Source organism: Sinohyriopsis cumingii, chromosome 11 (assembly GCF_028554795.1).
Source record: "Sinohyriopsis cumingii isolate HCF-2022 chromosome 11, ASM2855479v2, whole genome shotgun sequence".
In the NCBI taxonomy this organism is placed as follows: Eukaryota; Metazoa; Mollusca; class Bivalvia; order Unionida; family Unionidae; genus Sinohyriopsis; species Sinohyriopsis cumingii.
Genome location: NC_142971.1, coordinates 50905359 through 50932490, shown reverse-complemented (window position 1 = coordinate 50932490; position 27132 = coordinate 50905359). Strand labels below are relative to the sequence as shown.

Genomic DNA, 27132 nt, shown 5'->3' with positions numbered 1-27132 from the left:
TAGTATGTAATGCTTATATTTTTTTCTACTTGGTGCAAGTTTTGTACATGTGTTATGGTTCAACTTTGCACATCAGCTAACCTGCACATAATTTGTCCCACGTAAGAACACCACAGCTCCTTAAGAAATCAATCATGCTTACTGTTTGAACAGAGTTTGTCACTTCCGTCCATAAAATCTACACCATTTTCACAACCACATGTACCACCACCTGGTGTTGGGAAGCAGAATGTGGAACAACCTCCGTTGTTCGTTGAACAGAACGCTTTTTCTGAAAAACAGAATAAATTTATTTTACACGGTCAACCACAATGAATTAAAACGAATCGTATTGAGGTATGCCTATTTCAGATTTTTTCGAATATTATAATTTATATTTGGCAGATTGGTTAGGCTAATTGGTACATAATTATTTGTCTACAAGATTTTGACGCTAAGTAAAAGTGTGATGATATATAATCGCTGTTTTTCATACAGTTATGATTGTATAGTGTTACGACTATAGGTCTTAAATTATGCAAACTAAAGAAAGTGAAACCAGCAATTTACACTTACAGTATTGTGAAAATATTCCAAATAATCCTAAATCTCAGTCCATAAATCCTATTATATAGAATATTTTGAATGAAATCCAATAGTCTGAAACGTCCTTATGTACCAAAATAATGCATTCCATAATAACTTTGATGGATTTCGCAATAATTCCAATACAATGTTTCAATGCCATGTCAATGAACACGTAGAAATTCCAAAGAATAATTTAAATAAATAATTTTACAAGTGTAAATTATGATGAGAAATGATTCCCACAGACTGACATAAAACAGGAATGAATTGTTTGTTTAGCAAGTCCCTGCTTATACTTATTTTATTTGACGAAGATGTGAGTCATTCTAAAGGAAAACTATAAGATGTGAGTCATTCTGAAGGAAAACTCTAAGATGTGAGTCATTCTAAAGGAAAACTCTAAGATGTGAGTCATTCTGAAGGAAAACTCCAAATTTATGAACAGGACAAAAATACTATCAACTCAAAATATTATCAAAATCTTATTTACAACCAAGAAAAATGGAAAACGTTGTTTATGTAAACCATTATTTCAAAGTACAGTCTACAGTCATGAACGCATGTTAAGCATATAATATAGATATAGACACGACTATTGCACATTTCGAAGGATGTTAATTAAAATGAGTAGATTAACAAAGAATGAATAAGAAACATTTTTTAAAAATCGGTAGGTACATAAAAAATATCTCAAATATTGTTTGTGAAACCGCATGGATCGTAGTAATTCTATGGGTAGATGCAAAATGAATTCTCTGTGTCATGGTTTGTTTACTCACTGTTCTCGAAAGTGGATGAATAAATGCTGATGAACCCAATCTTCCCGAGTTCGTCGTATGCAGCAAACTCAGTCGTTTCATTCGGATTGGTTATCTTCACTTGTTTTATCCTGATCATTGCAAAGGAAACAACTTGCATATAGTATCGGTCTAGTTGCTCCAGAAATAAGACTGTTCGAAGGTGACATTGATGTAACTAAAGTCTTTTTGATATACCGGATGAGTGAGAGTTAAAAGGGAACAAAAAATAGACTGTTAGCGACATTCAACGAAACGAAGAACAAAAAATGAAAGCAGTGTAGACTTAATATTTAGTAGTGGACTATGCATGAATGTCCATAGGTATTTCTAGTGTTGGATTTGACATTTAGTAGTGGACTGTGAATGAATGTCCATAGGTATTTCTAGTGTTGGATTTGAAATTTAGTAGTTGACTATGAATGAATGTCCATAGGTATTTCTAGTGTTGGATTTGACATTTAGTAGTGGACTATGAATGAATGTCCATAGGTATTTCTAGTGTTGTTATACAGATACAGACTAGCATTGTTGACAAAGTGTTTGTGTATTTTGCGTAATATGAACATACTCGTACTATAGAACTAATAGCAGACTAGCATTGTTTGACAAATGTTTGTGTATTTTGCGTTATTATGAACATACTCGTACTATAGAACTACTGATAGGAGAAATAAGCTTTTTAAAGTATCTGCATTGGAATAAAAGAACAATTAAAACAAATATGTCTAATTAATGCATTTAATATGGATGTTCCTGTATCTACCTTAACTGTTGTAGAGAAAACTTGGATAAATCCATGTATTCCATAAATACAAAAGGACTCCATGAGTACACCAGTAAATGTAGACACTGGCACAATGAACTAGTTATTCAAGTCAGACATACCAATTTAAACACACACACACACACACACACACACACACTCAAACGATTTACGCTCGCGTAAGGACATTTATGGGACGTGTGATTGGGTAACGTGTGTTCAAGGGTCAATATATTTAAAGATTTAAATCACGTGTTCTGCCCAGCCAATCGCAATGCTCTCGTACAAGCTGCGTGGGGAGGTATCTCTCTGCTAGGGAGTCAGTTGAGCTAATTTCTTTCTGAGGTGCGGACTTTTCTTTTTTTCTTTTACTGTATACATTTTCTCTTCGTTGTTATCGGTTAACGCTGTAGACCTTCCTCGTTTCCTAGAATTTTTACCTTGACTGATCGTTCTGAACGTTAAGTATTTACTGATGTTAGCTTGTTTAAATTTTAAAAATTCTGCTAACCTTTCTTTTGTTAGACATTACGTCACACTCGTACTGGGTCATTTCATGTGTAAAACATTACAACTTCATATGAAATCAGAAATAGACGATACATTAAGCATTGGTTTTAATATTTGGCGGTATTCTAGAATATATATGCATTGGGTTGGAGGCAAGATAGTCGACACATTTATCAGGCTCGATACCTCTGTTTTACGCAAAATTAAATCAGAGAATCATAAAGCTATTTGTAGGTATACTTCCAATCGTCTCTTGCATAAATTCATTTCATCAACATCTGTGCCTGAGAGTGCTTTCTCTGTCTCTTGTCCTTGTTACATTGTTAAAATACTTTCGAACAGGATTTGCAAATGTTTGTTTTCTTTCAATTCGTTCCGTATCACCAGTTTGTCTTTTCCATCTGGTTCCGCCCCACTGGATTGTTTGTTACCCAGCTGGTTTCATACCACTGGATTTTTTGTTAACTTTCTTTTGTATGATTGCCAGTTGATTCGGTATCACTGGCCTGTGATTACCAGTTGATTCCGTACCATTGTATTTTATAATTACCAGTTGATTCCGTATCACTGTCCTGTGTGTTTACCAGTTTGTTCCTTATGTTTTACGTTTGCAACGAGTTTCATGCTCGGCGTAGTTGGTTCTGCCCCTCACTACTTGACGCTTGATTAGTCATTTATGCTTTTTACTTGCACCACTTGGTCCATGTCAATGGGCTATGTTTTGCCAAGCTCGTTTAGGTCCATTGATCTGTAATTGGTCTGTTGGTAATGGTTTTATGTTGCATTCCGCACCTCAAAACAATGACCCATAATTTTCATAATTATAAAATGTTCTTCCTTTCTTCATTTTCCTTCTTACTACTGCCGAGTTTGTGCCTCATCTCACTACAGTGAACAGTGATGTTCATAATATTACAGTAAGGGTTATGCATTTGCAACGATTGCTACGTTGTAATACACTGAAATGTATGTAATTATTAATTTTTTGTGACTCCTTACAGAATGCCCCGAAAAAAGAAAGCTGCGCGGTGTCCATTCAGCCATGCCCAGCTAGAGAGTACGCTTAACCACTTGATTAAAAACACCCTACACCCAGCTACACAAACCATATATAAGCGAGCTTGGAAGCTATATAAAGATTTCACATCAGACACTTTGACCGAGTTCTGTCTCCCAGATTCAATAACCAATTTAGCCCTTTTTATAGCGCTATTAATCAACAAGAAATATGCTGCATCTTCGATATCCACTTTTGTTTCTGCAGTTCGATTTGTACACAAACCTAACGGCTTCGCAGACCCTTTTTCGTCTTTCCTTATTCAAATACTAATTAAAACCATTCACAAATGTAAATCTCATCATGCTCGTTTGCCAGTTGGCGAAGTTGCGCTGGATAAGCTTACAATTTTTATGATGCATATCATCTCAGACCATTTTATACGTACCATGTATTCGGCCATGTTTACATAGGCTTTTCATGCCTATCTCAGGATAGGAGAGATTATAGTGCAAACAACTGCACATCGGAATTATAATTTGATTCTATTTTCCCCACAATCGTCTTACAATCGTTTTTCGACACTTCAAACACGGCTCGGGACAACCATATATATTGCATGTTGCTGCCTAACAAAATCACTCGACATGTCCGATAGTTCATTTACAAGCCAGGAGCCTATCATGCTATTCTAACAGCTCCGGAATACCAACAGCACATTCGGGAAGTACGCGCATCCGTTTTAAAGTTTCTTCCCAATCCTCCATACATGCTGGACATACCCTAACTACCGGTGCGTATGAGGATGCTCTACTGCTCCGACGCTATATAATTCATCGGTTATTTTATTTTATTATCAAAATTGATATTTTCTATTCTTTGATACTGGATATTTTTGTTCTTTGCCCCACCCAACCTTTGTGGCTGCCAGAAATGCAGCAAGCTATATTCACTATATTTCTGTTTATGGCTGTTGCAACCTCAAAACTTTCTGTATTATACGCTATGTCTCATCATTCCATTTTTAGCACATATACTCTATATACTTTCTCCAAATAGTTAAGTTATGCTGCAAATACATAGCAAGGTTTTGGTTCACGTATGTGATCTACTTACGAATGTGCGGTGCCAATGAACAGGTAATCCTGATATATGGCTAGACCGGTTATAAACATGCTAGGATACTCAACCAACTTTCTGTTATCAGTTCCGTCCAACTTGCAGTATTGGATGCTGTTGCTCCATGTGTCGATCCAGTAAAGGTAGTCATCTGAAAACATGGAATATGGAATGAAACGTCGTAAAGTAATAAACGCCAAATCTTGTTACGGTCGTATATCATCAACTTATTTTGAACGAAACAGTTTACTAACTATCTGTGCATACTGCTTTTTATGGGACACCGATGCTTGCCTGACGAAACAATTAACAGGCAGATCCACATGAAAAGAATCATTGGAACTCCGATTTGGAACAATAGTCGTGTGTACTTTATTTTTCCACTACTGACATAATCAAACTGCTTAGACAAATATCAGTTCCACATTTCATGTTATTTAAATATAAACCGATTCATGATTTAGATGATTCTCACATATAAGGCACATATTCTATGTGATTTAATAACTCCGTCATATATCCGGAAACATTTACAAACGTGTTTTGTTTTTTTTCTAGCTTTAATGATTGTTTGATAAACAATTATCAAGATTCATGTGAACGTTTATTGTTTAACAATTGGAATACAATTAGAGTTGGTTACTTGTGTAGTCGATAGTGAGCTCGGAGGGAAAGCTGTTAACAATGTTCAGGAGAACTGACTGCTGACTGCCATCCATATTGGCCTGGCCTATATACAGACTGCGGCTGTGATCGAAGTAAAACAACAGTCTGAAATACAAATATGTTACCGCTTCGGTGAGATGTTATTAGTTGGTAAAATATCGCAATGTACAATATATAGTATATTCGAAGAGTAAAACAGAGCATATTCTCCTTAGAAATCTTTGCAATAAGACATTAAAGGTAATTATAATTAATATGTATTTTCTTCCCTACAGTCGGATATAAATGCCAAGATAGCAGCTGGGATCAAAATTGCAAGGTGTATTTCGTTAACACAAAATTCTAACATTTGTTTGGCATCTGAACGTTACTACTGACGATAGCTTGAATTACAGAGCATCGGTGTTTTCCTTCACAAGTGTTAAATGAGGAAACGAAATACACGTATCCTCTTAATAATGAGACTAGATACCCTGTACCTACCCTTTTGATGGATAGACGACGAGACCGTATGGATAACCCAGATTGGTAACAAGAAATCTATGCATTCCTTTTGGCGATAAAACTCCAATGTAACTCTTGTATCTGTTGTAATAGGATACACTTTTCACTGCTGTGTAGTAAATATTTCCAGTTGAATAGTCCACAGCAAACTTGGTGAGATACTGAGAGCTGTCGTCCATGATTTCTTAAAAGAAATTATGTCCAATCACCTGAAAGTGCGTATAATTTCATAAAATATTTCACGTAATATCTCTTGTGTCAAGGTTTCTTTGATTAAAAACTTTAATCTAAATAAAATATAATCCAAATTATCCGGACTTCTTGCCGGCACATTCTTGCATGACAGTCTCTAGAAAGAAAAACTTATGTAGAAAACATGTACCAGTCAAGCAGCGGGTGTATGGGTGAGAACCTACCCATTTGTGGCGTTTATAAGGGTCCGTTTATAAAATCGAACCTTGTACCAAAAAAACTACTTTGACCGGAGACAAAATATTACAAGAGTTACAATAAGGCCCAGTATGTCCCCGGCGGTCTCCACCGCAGACACATCGGGGATGTTAATAGTGGGAGAGCCGCAAAGTTTGCTGGAGAAGCCTGCCCGCCGCTGGTTAAGCATTTTCGACGATCCGAGGTCTTTAACAGCTTCGTTTTAAACAATAACGATATAATAAAATGTTCAAGCGCATATCTGATCCAGTATTAGAGATGGACGCACCGGTCCTCATTGATGACTCAGTGCGTGTATATCATTAGTATTCTTATAATGTACGTGCACTTGCACCAGTTCAGGATACAAGCAGATAGTTCTTACCCTCTTAGACATTTATTGAGATCGAAGGTCAGCTTCTAAATGCAGATGATACACGTATGGAATTGGAGGTTGAGTTTGTTTTATTAACATTGGTTTTATGGCGCTGTTTAACAAAGACACATACATGATTGTTGGAAAGATGTTCCAATGGTTATTCAGTGGTCCGTCAATAGTGTTCATTTAAGAAACCACAGGCCACCACGAGAACCGTAATGTAAGAATGAATGATGCTTGAAATTATGTCGATGAATGAAACTTTCAACTTGATGTAATCAGAACGTCGATCAATGTTACAACAGCAGTGAATAATTTCCATGTGTAATTCCACATTTTTACATATCTTCGGATTTTGCAGAAAGTTTACCTATTTTTGCTACTAAACACACGCTGGTCCAAGTTCTAAAATCCACTGACAATGATGCCGGTAAAGGAAGACTGCAAAACTTTCATATGGATGGAAGCAATGCAAATCCTAATATTATCGCGAAGAAACAAAAACGCATTCGAGTAAGAAAGTACATTAATACATATACATGCTCTCGATTACAACAAATGCGCATGATATAATTTTGACTGAACGACGGTGAAATAACCGATGCTGAATTTAAGACAATCTATGATATCTATCAGGACGTTTAAGATGTCATATTCCGTCGATTTTGTATGACTGATCAGGTTGGATATTAACTCTACGTCTGCAGTGAAGAATTAACTTTGAGTTTGTATGTCTTAGATACACCCTGATGACAAGGAATCCGATGAGCTTGTTTACAATATTCATCCAGTTATTGTAGATTGATCTGGTCGTCATTTCCATAATCCAAACCCGGAGATACATCCCTTAGACGGCAACGCAAAAATAAATGCGGTCGCTCTACAATATAATTATCGAGATTCATGCTTGATACGGGGATATTAACGTAATTAACAGTGAGTGAAGCAATCGTTTCGATTATACCACTTGAAAGTCTGGTTGCTAAACACAGAAAGCAACAATTACAAACTATGTTCACTCGCCGCCGAATATATATCGTTTGCAAAAGATCAGAGCCGAAACATAATTGCCAAATTTACCCACAGAGCTTCATCTGAACACCGGACCCGTTGTACAAGATTAATCATGGATGAAGCAGAACTTGATTTTATAATTGTCGGTAAGGCATAACACGTATATTAAACACCAGGAACAAGTGCAAATCTACCAGATGAAACTGTGATAGATACCATTATCAGCTATTACAATTGAGATCGTCGTTGTTTGCATGTGCGTTAATAAAACTATTATCAGTGATCTGCAGATATCCAAATGACGCCGTTTGAGTCGCCACGGACTCCGTTTATATCAGTAAATCGAAGACAGAGCTTTCAGATAATATTCAACGTTACATAATGATTGCGCTTCAGGTGATCACTGCATAATACAAAATGAGTAAACCTAATTATTCAGAAATTGCAGAGTATAACCCATTTCCTCAGTATTACAACAGGGACAAATTATCACAACCGTCATCGGAACCATCTGTTCATGATCCTATTTCGGGACATACAAATGTTTTTTAACTGAATGGATCTTGTGGTTCTGGTAAAACAACAGCCTTAAATTGTTTATAGGGATTCCATCTAAGTTATAAGGCCTACAGATAAGCTTGCTAAGGAGTTAATACGTATTTATATTACACCTTCTATCGATGTTGCGGTGATAAATAGACTTCCCAAAGAATGTGCGAAAACACACATTCCTAAAATCATCTTATTAGACGAAATGTGTATGGTGTCCAAGGAAATATGAACAAAGTTTCTGGATTAGGTTATTGACAAAATCGAAGGCGATTATCATTGTTGCGATCAAGGACAACCTCCTACATGTCCAGTATATTCAAAACGTAGTGGCTAAAAAGTATATAGGTTATTACAAGAAAATGTTGAAAACCACAGGGCTATGGACGAATCATTAAAAGCGCTGTATGTGCTGATGAAACCTAAACCCAACGATTCAATATGAGATAATGCGTAGTGTAATTCCAGAAACGTCCAATGGTGAATTCTGTATGGCGCTCTAATGATCTTATATTTGCATACAGGTAAATTGTTCGCAATCCACTTCAATCTGAATTATTTAAGCTTCACAACAAAACGTTTCCTAATCTTGCAGTTCATCTATGGTATCGACCAAAAGATACTTTTTTATAGTCTTCAGAATATTTTCTTTGATATTCCAGGATCAGCGACCCAGCAAAAACTTGTTCTTAATCATATTGTTCATGCTCCCATTGATGTTGTCGATAGAGACTTGGTACATCCATCATGCTGGATTCTAGGATATGCACAAACAATTAATTCATCACAGGGAGTAATAAAACTAGATGCTAATATTTGAATTGTCGTTGATTGTGTCGAATGGTCAAATTTAGTGTATTTGCAGTGCCGAAGTTACAAGAATATCTAGGATGCACAGGATGGTTTATACTATTTAAGATAATCAACCTCAGGATGTACACGGTGCGCTAATTCATGGGACTTCAGTCCGCGCGTGCCAGTTCCTGGCACGGTAAGGAAACGATTAGCTGGCTGTCAGCAAGAGGACAAAAATTTTGTTCTTTAAAAAACGCGAGTTTGTTCTTGATCCAGAATACATTATGGAGTTGAAACAACAATACAATAATCATTGCCCACTTTGTAATACAAGAATACTATTTCTAATGACAAAGGACAATTTCCCGTAGAAAAAATTGATAGTATTTTGGGTCATACAACGGGGAACGTCACGTTGACGCTAAAAATAACACAGGGTCCATGCCAGTTGCAACCAAAAATTATATGTACTTGCTCACGTACAAATCCACGTTGAGGAGCCGCTGACTCTGGTCTGTAAGCATATCTGTTACAGAGCTGTATGTACAAACCCTAAAGTGATCAGAGATAGCCGATAGATTTGGTTCTCTTTAACGGCACTGAAACACATACGCTGTATAGCATTCATCAGACTTAGTGCCCAGGCGACACGGACATAATAAGATTAAAATCATTTTTGTACATGTTCAGAAAGCCTCAGATGGATTCCTTACAATTAATTTATACGATCCAAAACACGATATCGTATGGTCTCGATATAATCTTTGGTTAAGCCGTCAAATATCAGTAACCGGACTGCATGAGCAGCCGCTATTTTGTTGCAGTCGAGCATAATGGGACTTATTTTAATACTTTAATATTTTGTCGCGGTGTCATTGTGGCTTTTTTTGGTAGAATGCTTGGTTTTAAAAGCTGACTATTAACAAAGCCCCCAACAAGGTCGGTTCGGCCCGCTGCATATACTCACATGAACTTCCTGAAAAGCATCGCTTCATTGAACTACGACTTTGGTGTTGTTTATGACTGAATCAAGACGAAACCATTATATTAATGCTTCCATGAACGCTTGAATTTTGAAGCTGTAATGTAGTCAAAATATTTTCATCACTTTCACGAGATGCATAATTTATGACAAGATATGGAGCTATGCCATCACGTATAAGAGTTACAAGATAGTAACGAGGAGGAAAACTTCACCAAGTAACGTTTATAGGAAAAGAAATAAGACTGTTGGGTTTTAAAGCACTGTTAACATATCATTGGATTTATTAAACCTTAGAAATGAAAGCTAGTACCTTTCCCCAACGGCAGCCAAGTAGTGGACATGGACTACCTAAAATGTATTGAAAATGTGACCCTTGCATTACGAGTTCAATTCTGTACCGATTTCGTCATTGAAACTTCTTTAATAGAACGTTTTTGTGAATCGTTATATTCATAGCATCCATCCAGTTTGAAAATGGCTATTTCCGTTAAGTTGCAAGCGATGATTTGATGGACTGAATGATTTGTTCATTGCATCATTTCTTTAAGCATGATGGGGTTTTGAGATTATTTGTATCTAAGTTTCATTGTGAAACATACCCAGTGGAAATATTTTTTCCCCTGTGCCGTCCAGTTGGAGGATGGATATTTCAGACTTCCCTGTGCCCCATATGACCCGACTGTGAACGGGGCTGTATGCAATTCCCTTCAAAGATTTTGTCCCTTTGGTATTGATTCCCTGAACACTCTTGTCCATCAAGCTGATTTGGTAGATGTTAGTATCCGTAGACCCACTAACCAGCATAAAGTTGTCCTTAATAGGGTCTTGCAAATAGAATATTGAATTTAGTAAAATAATTCGTTACCCTCAGCAAATGAGATCAAAAGTAATGTGTTTTTTATGTATATAAACCTCCGAATTTTAGAAATGATCTAAATCTACACATAAACATGAATTTAGAATCTACAGGTGTTATTAGCTAAAATTGTAGATTTACTTAGAATTCAGTTTCATATCTTAAACGGAAGTGTTACTTTAAGGATTAGTTGTTTAGATTGATATTCAAGTCTGTTGATTTCAATGAAGTGTTAATGGAGCATAACATTTGAAGATACAGAGAAAGTCCTATGTAAACCAGGTGCATTTTTCATTAGTGACACAGAGTATTCATTAGAAATGTTTGGTAGAAAGTTCACATACAAATCTTAATATGGAAAGTGTTTTGTTTAATTTTTAAATATAGGCGTTTAGTTGAGTTGTAAACGTTTAGGAATCCCATTTGTGATTCTTCTTCCTTTAATTCAACAATGTAGATTGTCACAAAGCCGTTTATTAAGTTCGTTTTCATTTTTTGGAAGACGGAAAATAATCGAGCAGACTGTATGTTTCTTTGTATGTCTGTCAACAAGGCTGATTCTGGTGTCTGCTCTTGCTTTTTTTTATTTTTCCTACCTGATGTACAGTTCTTTCCATTTCTTCCCACCTTAAAACCAAAGGCGCATTCACATATCCTCGATTTTCCATTTGATAAACAAATATGTTCACATTCTCCATTCAAGTTGTAACACGGTCCTGAAATACAACAGTTGAAAATTATTTTTAAGCAAGATGGATTGGTTGGGCGCTGTCCTTACACTGTCGTGGTACTACTTTATACTACTCCTATATGTAACTTAGGCAAGTCAGAAAAATGATTTTTCCTACCTATAATTGCTGATGTAAATCGAATAATCTTCTTGTTTGAACTCATTTTTATCACTAAAATGTATATGTTACTTTGTTTGACGAATGGAATTTAATCACAGTGGGAGCAGTAATTCAGAGTGCGAACGTAAAAAAAAAAAATATGAACTTTCGGTGGATGGGAAAGGTGTGACCGAAATCAGTATTATATTAATCAGGTGATTTTAGAAAGATTAATGTTTAGAGTTTTGGAAAAAGAATTTACATTTCCTTGCCTTCTGCAAATCATAGAATATCGAATTTGATTCAGTGACTCTATCTGATAAACTATAAATTAATTTTCCTCACTGCACCTTGGATCAAGAAAAATTAAAACATTCTGGCTGCTGATATAGTTTGCGGCATTTAGAGGTTGCTTCTGGTGATTTTGTATTAGAAATCGAATTAAACTGGATGGATTAGTTCTGGTGGGCTTGGCATTAAGCATGCAGACAAATTAGGAAATGTTAGTGATTAGAATGACAAATAATAATTCAGTTTTAAAATGAAAGGTAACGAAATAAGTTTATAGGAAATGCATTTGCTTTTCAGCACATCAAAATAATTTGTCATCTTCCTTTTTCTGGGAAGCAATATAATATTTTTGAAGCGAGTCTTTGCATGTACTACATTTCACAAAAGCAGGAACAAATATCTTGCAGTCATAAGGCTTAATTACATTATAACATTTGGATCATCTTCAATTGCAATGCTATACCATTTATAACGAACGTTAAAGTAATTCAGCAAATAATGTAGCAAAGTTAAAGACTCATACTAAAGTGTTTACCTGTTTCGTTTTCACGAAACGTTTCATCAAAAACACTAATAGCTGAAATATTTCCTGCATCATGAAATACCCCAGATGTTGTGTTTGTTCCAATATCTATAGAATATGACATTATTAATGTCCCGTGTGCATCATCTTTTGAAGTCAGCAACAAGTGTCCCTGAAATGAAGAGAAGGCGGACCTTATAACACTACCGTATCAATATAACCCGAAACAGAGAAATCACTTTGACAAATGTATTAAAAGAACAAACCTGCAGTAGCCTACAAGATAGTGACCAGGAAGAAAACTTCGCCAAGTAACGTGTGCAAAACAGAGACTGTAATTTATCTCATCACATGTTAGATCTGTAACCTTGAGTATGTTGGAGTAACTGAAAAGCTTTACAAAATGTTTAACTTTCATATATCTGATTGGATGACAAATAAGCTTTTATTGGGCCCGGTCGCAGAACACTTCTACTTCCCTGCCCATTGATATAACACTTACTGAAATTGCACACAACCACAACTGGAGTTCTGATACCAGGAAAGAAAAGAAATAGCAGCAGAGAGGGCGAACCTTACAACGTTTTAGAAGACTCCATTCGCGAAAACAAAGCTTCCTACAAAAATGAAAATACAAGATCAATAACGTTAAACCGAAGTCTCTAATCGACCGACATTTCTCTAATTGGGTTAGCTCGTTTTGTCATTTTATCTTTGACATTTTTGGTTTCAAATTTATTGATCCAGTGTGATGTAATTCAATCATTATAATATCATCAATAATAATAACCATGGAATCTCACACATCTATGCTAGCCCGACAGCGATTAGAGGTAATTAAGAAATATCTTTCTGTCCGTGATTCTGTCAAACACAAATTACAATAGTGTCAGGAGTCTCATGTTGAATTTACAGAAGGCACATAACAGTAATTTAAACCGGTTACAAAATACACTGTTAAGCTCTTGCTTCCATTAATAGACACAGCTAGATCCACGATAAAAACGGTCAGACGAAATAAGGAAACAGGGAAACTTCTAAGTGAACTTCCAGGTAAAATAGCTGCGGCTCAATCACGATTACAAGAAGAAATACAAGTACTTGAGACTATTGACTAAATGTATGAGGAGGTCGGCGATGTAAGGGATCTTGTTACGCCAAAACCAAAACCAAAACCACCAGCCAGATTTACCTAAGAAAGTTGTAGACTAGAAAGAATTTTACCGGTTGCCCAGACAGGATAGCCACATCGTGATGAATTATTTGATCCAGGAACCGCCGCTGTTTCAGAAAGAAATTGGGTTCCTTTTGTATTTCGAAAGTCCTGTGGTATATATAGAATCACTGACAAATATAGTGGTGTATTTGCAAATTTTGAGAAACAAGTCGAAGTTAAAAGAGTGCCATTACCCTGAGATATAGTATCGCCATTCAGTGAGGAAGAAAATACAGCGGGAAGTGGTCTTGGTACAGACACCAGGGAAAGTGTTTTTATTACTCCATGTCCCAATAACGTCCTTCCGATTGTTGAACGATTATAAATTCTGATTGGCGGAAAACGAGCCGGCAATAATTCCCCAGAAATCATTAATGAAGTAGCTGATATTTTTCAGAGGTTATTTACAGGCGGTATTGTGGATATTGATATTTATCGGTCTCTCATTCACGAAATCATAGATGATTACTTAGGGTATGCAGTTAGATCGGTGAGAAGAAAATAAGATGATCACACATAATACTCACCGTGGACCTGTAATGGTGAGAGTGATGAATTCGCGATTACCTACGTATTTACTCAGTGATGTTGTTCAGAGTCTACTTAGAAGGATAGCCCCAAAAGCAATACCGATTGCAAAGCAACTGGTTCTTGAAAACGCTATTGGTACCATTGGCGATGTTGCTATATGGGTGGTATATTTCAATTTATTGCAGCTATATCAGCGTTGGTAGCATCTGAAGCCCTAGCTGTTGCAAAAGCAGCTGCACTTGGTATTGTTGAGATTGTACTAAAGAAAACAACAGGTCACGGACTAAAAATTCCCGAAAAAAGGGAAAGGTCTAAGACTGCCAGGAACCCCTCATTCATGGTACTGTCGAGGTCTAAGACTGCCTGTGACACTTCGTTGATGTTTCCCACATCTAATTTCGATTTACTTAATGCCGCTAAAATATTAAGCATAAAAACCTTCAGATGTGTTTTATGCGTGATCAATTACCGAAAAATCCAAACCGTGTTGCAATCGGTATTATAAATCTCGATAGAAGTTATGGTCCAGGTACTGACTGGGTTGCATACGCATTTAATCCACGTGGAATTGTTTATTTTGATTCCTATGAGTTGGCGCACCCACTCAGTCAAACAAGAGTTAGGCAAAGGTAGTATCTTAGACTGATTACTAAAATTTTAATTTTACGGAAATCTTGTCAAAGTCAGCGATATCATAGATGAAAACTGCCCCGAAATTATTGCCACATGAAAAAAAATAGCCACACCGGCAAATATCGTCAGGCAAAACATTAATCCATCCGGCGGCGACAGACGCGTCTCTCCAGGTATTGTAAACATTACATCAACGATCGCAATCAATCTTGTTTGTGACGCAACTGATGGCAGCTATAAAGTAGATCTTGAAATATCTAGTAAGTCCCAACAAGGATAAATGTATATACTTTCACACCTCAACCGCCCCCTGGATTTTTAATTGCATTAGATCCCCTTAATCCAGTTTATCTTCGATGTCATAATCCGCTATTATCACGGATACATTTCAAACTTACTGACCATAACGAACACGCCTGACCATCGGCCGTAACAATATTACCGCGAGTAGAACTGTTAAATATCGTGATTATATATTTAATTTTATCAGAAATATCAGCAAGAATTATTCTGTATCTGTGTGGTTATTTCGTTAATTTGTACCACCTAACGGAGATATTTATCGATCTGAAAATCTTCACGAGAAGATGAAAAATCTTGCGATGAGATATACCGATGATACTGAAAAATTGTTAAGTAACTGTTTTATGGTTCCGTTGGTCATTACCCATTTCACCAGGGAGAAAAGTTCGGGAAAAACATCACGACAATAATTCAATGTAAATGTGTGGCTTAGTTGCATTGAATACGGACATGGAGGATTATGGAATACTAAATATAATTATTGAAAAAGTTATCAGCGTTGATATAAGTGCATGTTATTCTGGAAGTTTTCCTGGGATGGGATAATGTGCTGAGTATTTTAAGAGATTTGTACATCCAACACACGAGGTAACCAGAATTAAAATAACTGGACCTTCGCCTGATTTGGATTTAACTGGATTTGCATGTATTAAATCGTTTTCATTCAAAGAAGGTCTTCATCCGATTTTTTATGTCTGGTTTGGTAGTAATTTTACAGAATAATGTTGGGCTCCAATAGTACTATTACGCTATATACTTGATAATGGAATTTTAATATCATTTATTGTAATTGAAGCAATAATATTATATCGTCATCAGACTCAAGTATGGTTACCACAACCAGAAGATACACTTATTAACGATGCCAGGGACGACAAAAATTCGGACGATCCCGATGATATTATCGAATAGGAAAATAAATTTGCAAAGGATCTCGGCAGGAAAATAATACTCATGGTGGTTAATATGATCACAAGATTAATTATCGACGATGGCGAACTTGATTTTATAATTAAGGATACAACAAATAATGGTACATTTATAAGCCGGAATAACGATTGCTCGTTGTACGGAACTAAATTAGGTACAATTGTGAGCCAAACTGGGACTCACCGCAGTTTACCCATTTAAGGGCCTCGGTGTTAGCGTATGTTTCGATAAATATATTGTCGATGATAAACAGACGTCCTGATACTGAGTCGCCACAGATTAATTTTATATCAATGAATAATATTCGGATTTATAATGAGTGTTACCTATGCATCATCAGGTAAATGGAGAATAAAACTAGAAAAATAATTGATAATTGTGAATCATCCGACGCTGAATATAAGGATATATACTATTAGAATAATCAAATGTCATTATTATCATCAGCACCATCTATATATGATCCCGTAGCTAGACATAAAACTGTTTATCTTAACGGGTGTGATGGTTCTGGTCAGACAACACATGCCGTTGAATTATTTTGGAATATTGACATGGTTATGTCAACTGCAATTCATCAGCTCGCCATAGAAATGAACGAACCAGGAGTTCAGTCTCAAACTTATCACATTTTCTTTAGATGGAATGGAGATGCATGGACTCCTAAATGAATGGGTGAAAAATGCATTCCCAAGATAATTATTTGGGATGAAATATGTAAGGTGTCGCTAGATTTGTTAAAAATATTTCCTGATTGGCCGTTAACCCAAAATACAGCTGTAATTATGTGTGGTGTCATGGTCAACCACCACCTTTTACTGGATCATGTCAGCATGTGTGGCTTAAATCATTTGTAGATTATTATGAGAAAATAAATGATGGTAACCAAGCCCTTGATTGAGAATTACGGGAGTTGAAAAAAAATTAATCAGACAGCATCCAGGTAAAATTACAACGTGAAATAATGCGTGAAGTAATTCCAGAACAACCTATGAATGATTTTCGGAATATGTGAAGCCCCAATGATTTGATAGTTGCAAGTTACATAAAGAAATATTACCAATCGATGTTCTACCCCTACATTATCCCCCTGGACTATAATAAATTAACTCCATTATTATCATAATAATCGGACAACTAATTTTCAGCCCCTAGCACTAGTTTATCTTTCATCGCAAGTCTTACCAAAAAACAATAAGTGATTCTCTGAGACATTTATGTTTATGGACTTTAACGAGTGAATCCACTTCACGTCAGCAATATGTCGTTCTTGCAAATCTGTATTTTAATACGCAACATCTTGAACGTGGCATGCTTGATCAATCGCATTTATTGATACTCTCCAGGTCGTGGTTGATTTCTCTCATCGAGTCTGATAATAAGTCGGGTTCCAGGACCGAAATAATTATATCCAGGAAGATGCTTTTCGCCTGGATATTTAGCCCATGGAGCTATTGGTAATTTGCACAGTAAAGCAAAGATATATGCACCCGTTGCATGAGAGACCCTGACAGAGTCAGGAGCGATAAACATGTATTTGCTTATACCAAACTTTACACACTTACTTGTAAGGGCACTCATTTTTTATTTGTTTTCAATGTTTTTAATTCACTAGCGGGAGTGAATATTCTACATTTTACACAATATAGATTCATATTATTTATTTTATTTGTACAACATGGAGGTTACAGATTTCACATCGACAAGAAAAAGAGCCAGTTAAGCATTATTCAGCTCTACCAAAATTACATCACACAATTGTTACTTAATCTGATAATGAGATGGCTCAGATGGGATACGTTACATTTAGTAGCACCATATACGATGCCATTAAAGATTTTAAAGAGGAAGCGAATTCATTCAATGAAGACGTTAAATAGATTATTGGTTTTATCGCGATATTGATGAAGCTCCATCTGTGGATGACCTCGATGGATTTATGAATAATCCCGTCGTATACGATGATGTGAAACTGGACAAACAATAACATCCAGCTCGGATATTTTCCAGAGGCAGACACAAAATCACAGACATTTATTTATGTTATTCAGCGATGTATATAAATACCTAAATTGATTAGAGATAACTACAATCTTCTGGTTAGTTTTAATGGAGTCGATATCAACAAACTAAGAAACATCTATTATACATGGTGAAAAGGGGACACGGATATGATTAGGTTGAAAAATTTCTTCTCAAAAGCGCAAGGTACCCCACATGGATTTATTACGATAAATGTTCATGATCCGCGGTCGCGACATCGCATAGGTCTCGATATAATTTTTAATTGAGAAACCTGTCATTTGTACGCACACACACTGCAGCACAGAGGACGACGGCAAACAGTGAGTGCCCAGGCGGGTAAAGGAGCACGCTTAGAAATTTGAAACCATAAACGTCAAAGATAAAAAAAAAACGAGCTAACCCAATTATAAACGTCTCTGTCGGTTAGAGGCTTCTGTTTGACGTTATTGATCTTGTATTTTCATTTTTCGAAAGAAGCTTTGTTTTGTAAATGGGCTCTACTAAAAAATTGTAGGGTTCGCCCTCTCTGCTACTTAATTCTTACAGGATACGCCGCTTTAGAACATTGAAACCTGGCGATTTAAATCAAGAAGACTAGAAAAAGACAGCCATGCACAAATACAATTATGTTTTGCAGCCGACACATTTTCTTTTACATAATTTTCTAAATTGGCTTAATAATCTAAAATTGCTACTATAACCATGAAATATCCGGGATATAATTTGAGTTTACAGAAATTTACATAAAAAGACAGATGCTATGGCTCATGGATTTCTACGTCAATAAAAATATTTTCCAGCATCCGCAACAAGTTGAAATAAACCAGTTGAAACATAAATATTAAAAGCTTAATTCCTGTAGAAAGAGCCATATTAAGTTTTGCAAATACAACAGTTTTTGTATTTTATCTGTTTGTCTTGTTTATGTTTTGTATTTGCCTTTGAAAAAGAGTCAAAAGCGCTCAGGCTTTAGACACTAGCTTTGCACTGATCGTTGTCAGTTTATTGCAATTAGCTTAATCAAGCCCTGACACACATGATCCATTGCTGGATCTAGTGCACATTAAAGGTTTGGTAGTCGCCTTTTGATTTGCATTTTATATATATATATATATATATATATATATATATATATATATATATATATATATATATATATATATATATATATATTTAATAGAACAAACATTATTCTAGCATATACTGTAAATACGATTAGAATATTTACCTTATATATTTCTAGTGTATCAAGGACTGTATGAGAGCGATGAAAATTGTACAGGTCGGAGCCATCAAGTTGGCATGAGTAAACATAGCTGTAACCTTCAGAAAAGGTGTCCAGGAAATAAATCCTAAAATTAAAAACAATACGCTAATGTAAAATATAAATAAATATTTTAATGCTTTCAAAATGTATCCGTTGGTGTAATATTCAGTTATAGTATGTATTAATGAAGAGATATGTGAAAGAAAACAAGCCATGAATTGTTTGCGTTGGATATTTGATAATATTTATTTTAAGACTGTGCGAAGAAGAGACGCAAGTGCTCAAATGTATAAATAATGAACGGAGAGAGAGAGAGAGAGAGAGAGAGAGAGAGAGAGAGAGAGAGAGAAAACAAACAAATAGTGAGAACATATTTGCAGATAAAAAATGATTTCATAAAGTTTGAGAAAAACGATGATATATAGACAATGTTTGACTGTTTATTTTGTTTAAGATAATATAGTAAATTACGTGTCAAAATCGCTACTAGTCAATCCCGTAAGTTACCAATTGAGTGACAACGGAATGATGAAGTTGTCATTCTGTTTGTTTTAGTTTTTTTTATAGGGGACTACGCTAATTGATTTAGCCGGTCCAGCAGATGTCGGACTTGTACGTGGATGTGTCGTTGCAGATATCACTTTAGAATATCCCAAACAAGAATTATAAAAACTACGTGGACTTAATTCTGCATTGCCGATTGCTATTAGCCAGCGCAACAGAGTTGTCGGAAAGAATATCTTCCTTCCCATATAGAGTGTCCAGCATCCAATGGAAAGCTTTGAGAATAGTTTATATCTTTGGAATGATCATTTAATGACGCTCTTGCGGAGGCTATATCCCACTGGCATTCAAACGATATAACGAGAGTTGCCCACTCCCCAGTACCCTGTGTTTGCACCCGTACAGATTTTGTTTGCCGGAGATTGTATCATTGACAATGGTTTCATATTCTTGATTTTGTTTTATGCATCTTTCCAATTGTTTGTCAGTTAAAATGTATTGTTTATTTCATTATGGTCCGTTTACAATAGCTTCTTTCAGTTCTTACTTGTACATTTTAAGTGTTCGGCTAAATGGAGTTATTACCGTCAACATGAAATGCTAATGCTATCCGAGATATATAATGATTACCGGGGACATCTAATACGTATTGGCAAAACCTAATGTTAACATGTGACATATGATGATTACTCTAACACTCATGAAACTTCAAATCGTAAATATTCTGTTACGTTTTTATATTTATACGATAAACGTGGAGTTGTTAATGTTCTTGAGTAATGTATGGCTATTAAGTTACAATATATACAGGTACCAGAAACTAATGTTTCAGAAAATCCGTAAACTGGGCTCTTGATGTTGCTTGTTTTAGGAAGTTAATTGTTAGTTAAACATTTAAGTACGTGAAACCCATGTCTAATCAGATTTGTGAATATGTAGGGAAAATGAACACTGAATAGAAGGCAAATTGTCAATTGGATCACATATATCGGATATTGTGAAAATGACAATAGATGTGCTGCATAGAATAACAAAATGTCTTTATATAGGCAAGTCCTGCTATATAGAGAAATCCAGGTTCTCGACATCTAAACTAACATTTCATGACAGCTTGTTGGTAAATAAATATTGTCTACTTTCATCGAAATAACTTGTACTGCATTGAAATTAAGTAACTCTGTGATATTAAAAGGTCTATTATATTGTTTATGCTGATCACATTTAAATATGCTTCGTTAAAGAAATTGTGTTATAGTTAATGAAGACATCTTAATTATTAAACCCTGTTTTCTTGCGAACAACTAGAGAAAATGTAACACAAAGCACAAGGTATACAAGCCTAATTGTAACAGTATGTCACAATGCAGACATAAATAACCCGAATGTACCTGAGTAATGCTTTCAGCAGAAAACGGATGACGAAAACTCTCATGGACGTAATGGCCTTGCAAAATGTGCGGCGTACGTCTCGTGTAGCTAAATACAACTTTTTTATTTCAATAAAAGGAAAGGCTGGGGGATCGGGTAGACAAAGTCTCACCAGGGCTCACCTCTTTTTATACGGGTCAAAGCTGAGTGATTTCGCATCTACTAATACCTCAGAGTCCAGGACAACCAGATAGTTACTACCTTCTAAATTTGACGATTCGATTGCACTCCCGTTTCTGTCTGATATCCAATACAGCAGTCTGTGAAGTTAAGCAAATATACATGTACAATTATATTTGTAATTATATTACATGTATAATTACGATCTGACTGAAATCTTAGTAAAAATAGTATTGCAATAATTTAATGAGTCTTAAGACACGTTTCTTCTATGAAATTGTCAAAGAATTTCATTGAATAATCATTAATAATTATCAACAAAATGCAATACAATAAGGAAGTATATACATGCATTACTGATATATGCATAGTTTACATTGTCCCTATAATATTGGAAAAATGTATGCAAAACTTTGCGCCTCGAAAGTTCCTTTGATATATGTCAGTATGAATATGTTGAATAGCGACATAACGTTATTTAGATTTGCTAGTCCAAACCGTTTCAGTAATACATATTCCTACTAGATAAAATAAAAATGTAATGCGTAGAGAATTGCTTTAATACCATACCGCTCATGGGGCAGAATTAGGATATCACGTGGTTTATTAAGACCTTCAAGAAACACTTCTGCAGTTTGAGACTCTATAGACATTCTCCAAATGATTCCCGTGTCCTCCTCAGTCCAGTACACGTTTCTGTCGTATCCATCCCAGGCCAGGCCTTAAAATCAACGATTGGAAACACAGATGTTATTATTGTTGTCTTAACCTATTGGACGCCTTTGTTTTGCAAACTTGCCAGTCGCTTTTCTATAATCTATCCGAAAATCTATCGTTGCCCCCTCCGTCACTTCTATCTCTATCCCTCTCCCTCCCGACTCATCCCGAGAAACAGTTAACCTTTTCTTATTTGGTCTTTGCAGAGTAAAGTGTCTCTGTTACAGAACATCAGTTGGGGTAAGATGTAAGATTGTTTTGCGTTTCGTCCGTATTTTAACTTCAACAAGTCCTGAAATTTTCAGGATTGACTGTGTTATCAGGCGCAACATCGATGTTTGGATTGGTGAAGTATTATCTAGAGATCAAGCTATCAAGCAATACCATATTCATTTTGTCAGATGATTCTAATACTGATCCTAATTACGATATAGTCAATTGGATTCTAGATATCATCAAAGTCAAATGTTTAAATAGGCTTTGATAATTGTTAATTATCGGGACCTAATGTCATTGCACGCAAACTGTTTTCTTTCCTCAGATTATAGTTTACCTGATCTACGATTGTTCTACCCTCATAGCAAAAGAATTATTAATATCCCATATACAAAATTGTGGTTTAATATGTCAAGCGAAACTGAAATTACTGCACAAACATTATTTTACTCTGATATGTCACTGCAACCTTGACATCGGACATTTCGATCCCTAAATAATTATGACTATTTGTCTCGCAAGGGAAAACCACCTTGAAAGCGTGTGTATTGAATAAATATCACTAATTATTGCACAGACAATCATGCCTTACTTGAAGGAAGTGACCTTAATCTGTGACTTGTCTGCAATATATGGTGAAGATATGCTACATTACGTTAATTCTACTGCAAGGAAAACATTCCCTTTTGATCGATAAATCTTTTGTTTAATTGTGCCATGATTTTCTAAGACATTTTAATAATTGATAAGATATAACAAAAACAATGTTTATAGCAACCATATTAATGAGTGGAAGTCTTAGCAGATTAGATTATTTAAGATACAGTTTGACGAGGAGCTGTTCCTCTTTCACCGTGTTGACCACTTTCAGACAGTTTGGGAACATGGCTATTTATACAAACTGGATCGTCGTCACTCGATATATGGACTGGAACATTACTCTCACATGTTTCGGGTGTATTAGTATCCACCTTATCAATGGCAGAAGCAATTTTATCTGCAAGTCTAAATCTTCCTTTAATGGCTTTCTTAATATCTCTCCAAACAGGTCAATCAAATCAAGTGTAGAGCTGGGTAACCAGTAATACGAACGTATCAGTATTTGCTCGGATGATCCAAGAGATGCTTTGATCCAGATGGACTGTATCACATTAGTACCTTCATCAACACGTCTATTGCAACAAACACAACTGTGTACACAAAGAAACCCGACAATATAGAAATGCTATCTTTTATTTTTAAGCTGAACCTTGTATTTGGAGAACAAGCGCATCAGTATCAACAAAAAGAACGGTTTAACGAAGAACCAGTCAATTGATTGATGTAATATGTCGCAAGCATTGAATCTCGTTCAGTTTAGCAAGTATTGTTGCATATTTAGGTTGGCGACTTACAGACCTCTTATAAGCGACCAAAACGGGACAAGTGATATAGCATAATTGATTTTCATACATGACACCTTGCAATGAATTGTTTTTAGACTTAACATATTGCGTGTCGTTATCTTCCGAATTGTTTAAATATTAACGTCAAGACGATAACATAGAAGATTCGTCTGTTGTACCATTATCATATATAGTAGATTTGGACAGGAAAGAATGTTTTATGTGAGACTGATTTACGCATGTAGGCACAGACATAGACATATTCAACACTTGAAATAAATTTTAGTCACTCGATTGTCATTGGCCCCTCATAGTAACTAAACATATGTCTGCTCATGTTTATTGGTTATATTCCTTTCAGTATGGAGGGTAATATAATAAGGGCGGAGGCTGTATGTTTATTGACATGTATTTTTCGTGTAGTTTTATAGTATCTAGATGTTTTGTACCTTGGAATGGGTGCATGTTTTGGGACATATTTCTTTCTGGGTTATTTATGAGCTGGAATTTGTTTAGAAGTACAGTGACTCGATACAAGTATTGCAATTTCTCATGTCGCTGTTGAATGAATTGTACAACATTGACAACTATTCACTCGTTTTACTGGGATGGGAGCTATTTGTGGTGATTGTACATTCAGTTGTTCTTTACTGTTTATCTGCACTTTTTAGGCTACGTTTTTTTCTTTACAAAGTATGTACCTTGGCAGCAAATTAACTTTGCGGTTGGTCGACATGGGATTTTATTTCTTTTGAAAGGTTGTTTATCTTGGGATCAGTAAGTCCATGTCTCTGAGCTGTTGCCCAAGAAGCTGTGTACATGAATATCATGTCAAGATCTAGTGATGTTGTGCCAGGAGGTAGATGATAATGTTTGTTTAAATATGTCTTTGACATTGTTCTGATTCGTACAGAACTCCTTACTGTGATGAAGGAATTCTTAAAGACACGCGTGCATGCTTATGCCTTGTATAGGCGGTATATGAGTTGTATGCTAAAGTGTTACTGTCACATTTTGATTCTCATTCAAGTTTGAACTTTTACAAATTGCTCGATGTTGGGTCGTTCTCTCTAAGTCCAGTGTGGTTCCAGAATTACTTCAGTGCACATTCTATATACTATTTAGGAAAGATGGCGTTATGGTATCCATTTCTTTTCTTGCTTATCACTCTCAGACATGCTGAAATATGGAATATTAATGTAACTGAAGTAAAACAGAGAAGGTAAGATTTGTGGGGAGATAAAAGATGCATTTTGGAATATTTTCGCAGTGTCTGGAAAGCCTGAAGAAGAATGAGAGAAACCATAGCAGTTATTTCATCTTAGTTAGTATTGCATTGTAAATGAATCTACCGAAAGTATTTTTAGCAAATGTTTCAATTCCCACATTCTGGCCACTAAAGAATATTTTCAAACATATTTCTGCTCATCTGTGGCAATTAATTATAATCAAGGCGTGGTTTTGAAAAAGGTACAAAATTGACGTGATTAATAACTGTTTATATCCTTGTTGATAACACAAAACATTATTATAACATGGTATATACATGAACATTTATAAAATAGCATAAACTTATGATTAAATTAAATGTCTTAGTTCACGTCGGATGATTTTGTGTATTCAAAGTATTGCTTGAGATGTGACCTGAAAACGTAATCAAGGTGAAACTGCACATCGCATGTAATTCAATCTGTTGCAAAATAGACTGAAAAAATGAAACAAAAACTACGAAAGTATAAGTTTCCGACTTTCATTTCAAAACCCTTAGATTTACATTATTGCTATAAATCTTGACAAAGAACAAATCAACTCTGGGTACAATTAAAAATAGGGAAAATATAATATTTATATAACAAGGAAGTCATACAATATTTTAAATGGGAGTGTATTTAAATAAATGAAATAAATTATTACCACTGATCAATCCAGACAGTTCAGTCAGTCGGTGCAACTCAGGATTATCAACGCTTGCCCAGTATATAGCTGTAATGTTGGCCAATATAACCTGTCTCTGATCAATATCCATACTCAAGTATTTAGTACCACTGGTTTCCAGTACACACTTGGGATCGTACGAAAAATGCGTTATAATCCGAATGTCCACGATACATATGTTGCTTGCATTACTAAACACCAGACCACGATGAAAGTACTCGTTATTCACTACAAATTAATTGATGTACAGGTTTAAATTATCAAAGTAATAGGATTCCAATATGAAAGTACTCGTTATTCACTACAAATTAATTGATGTACAGGTTAAAATTATCAAAGTAATAGGATTCCAATATGAAAGTACTCGTTATTCACTGCAAAATAATTATTATCCAGGATTAAATTATCAGTGTAATACGAGTCCACGATGAATGTTCTCGTAATTGATGTACATGATTAAATTATCAATGTAACTGGAGACTACCAAAGATTAATTTGACATTTGTATTGACTGGTTTACAAGTTTGTTCAAAAGTAATTTACTGAACACATCTTAATGACAAGTATAACTCTATGAATCATAATCCATAAAATAAACGCAAAAGTCCTGAATCATCAACAAAAGACGAAATCACGTATAACCAAATCATGGAAACACCAGTGAAAATTAATTTCATTTTGATATATAAAGTATGCCTGCAGTTAAATGACAACAACATCATATAATAATATCTGTTTTAATTAGATGATTTCTTTTCAGATCTATTCATTTTACCTTTGTCTGCTTTGGACAATAAAGAACTGAAACTGAATTCCATATTATTATGAATAACTAGATATGTATGTTGGTCTTGAGGGCATATCATACATCGAATATGAGAATGATATATGAAGACAAACGTTCAGGCAATGCGACACCTCATATACGAAAATGCTCTGTTTGGACAAACGTCCAAATAATATGCCATATATGCCAACCATACTTAATATATTTACCTGAACATGTTCTCATGTCTTGATTGATTAGGTATCCCTCCTTACAAAAACAGGTGGCCCCATCTTTCTCCGTCACACACATATGTTCGCAACCGTATTTAACACAGTGGGCTGTAAGCAGAGACAAGGTTGGATGATTAAAGTTTACAATTTGAAATGATGTATACGGTTTCCGCACTCCGAATCTCTGACTGGGGACATAAAAGAGAGAAATGAAAGCGAAGAACTGGTAGATAAACCCCTAACAAGGAAAGAGACAGACAAACAGATCAACCTGTGTCGGATGTGGGCTGGGCATCGGGGTGGAAGACAGTCACTCCATAGTAAGTAACGCCTGATATGGACAAAC

General features: G+C 35.5%; 1 protein-coding gene across 1 annotated transcript in view; it reads right to left on the bottom strand.

The window, feature by feature from the left end:
• The window catches only part of LOC149788436 (low-density lipoprotein receptor-related protein 2-like), a 31013-nt gene extending 5014 nt beyond the window's left edge, over nt 1–25999 (bottom strand). The window contains exons 1-12 of the mRNA XM_089975714.1: nt 25767–25999; nt 22105–22255; nt 21537–21674; nt 19444–19567; nt 12590–12749; nt 11530–11649; nt 10677–10901; nt 5906–6110; nt 5400–5527; nt 4754–4907; nt 1347–1456; nt 143–271 (exon numbers count right to left, since the gene is read on the bottom strand). Coding sequence (XP_089831840.1) covers nt 143–271; nt 1347–1456; nt 4754–4907; nt 5400–5527; nt 5906–6110; nt 10677–10901; nt 11530–11649; nt 12590–12749; nt 19444–19567; nt 21537–21674; nt 22105–22255; nt 25767–25878 — 1756 coding nt within the window. The 5' untranslated portion in view covers nt 25879–25999. The remainder of the gene's footprint in view (nt 1–142; nt 272–1346; nt 1457–4753; nt 4908–5399; nt 5528–5905; nt 6111–10676; nt 10902–11529; nt 11650–12589; nt 12750–19443; nt 19568–21536; nt 21675–22104; nt 22256–25766) is intronic.
• Between the last annotated feature and the right edge of the window lie 1133 nt (nt 26000–27132).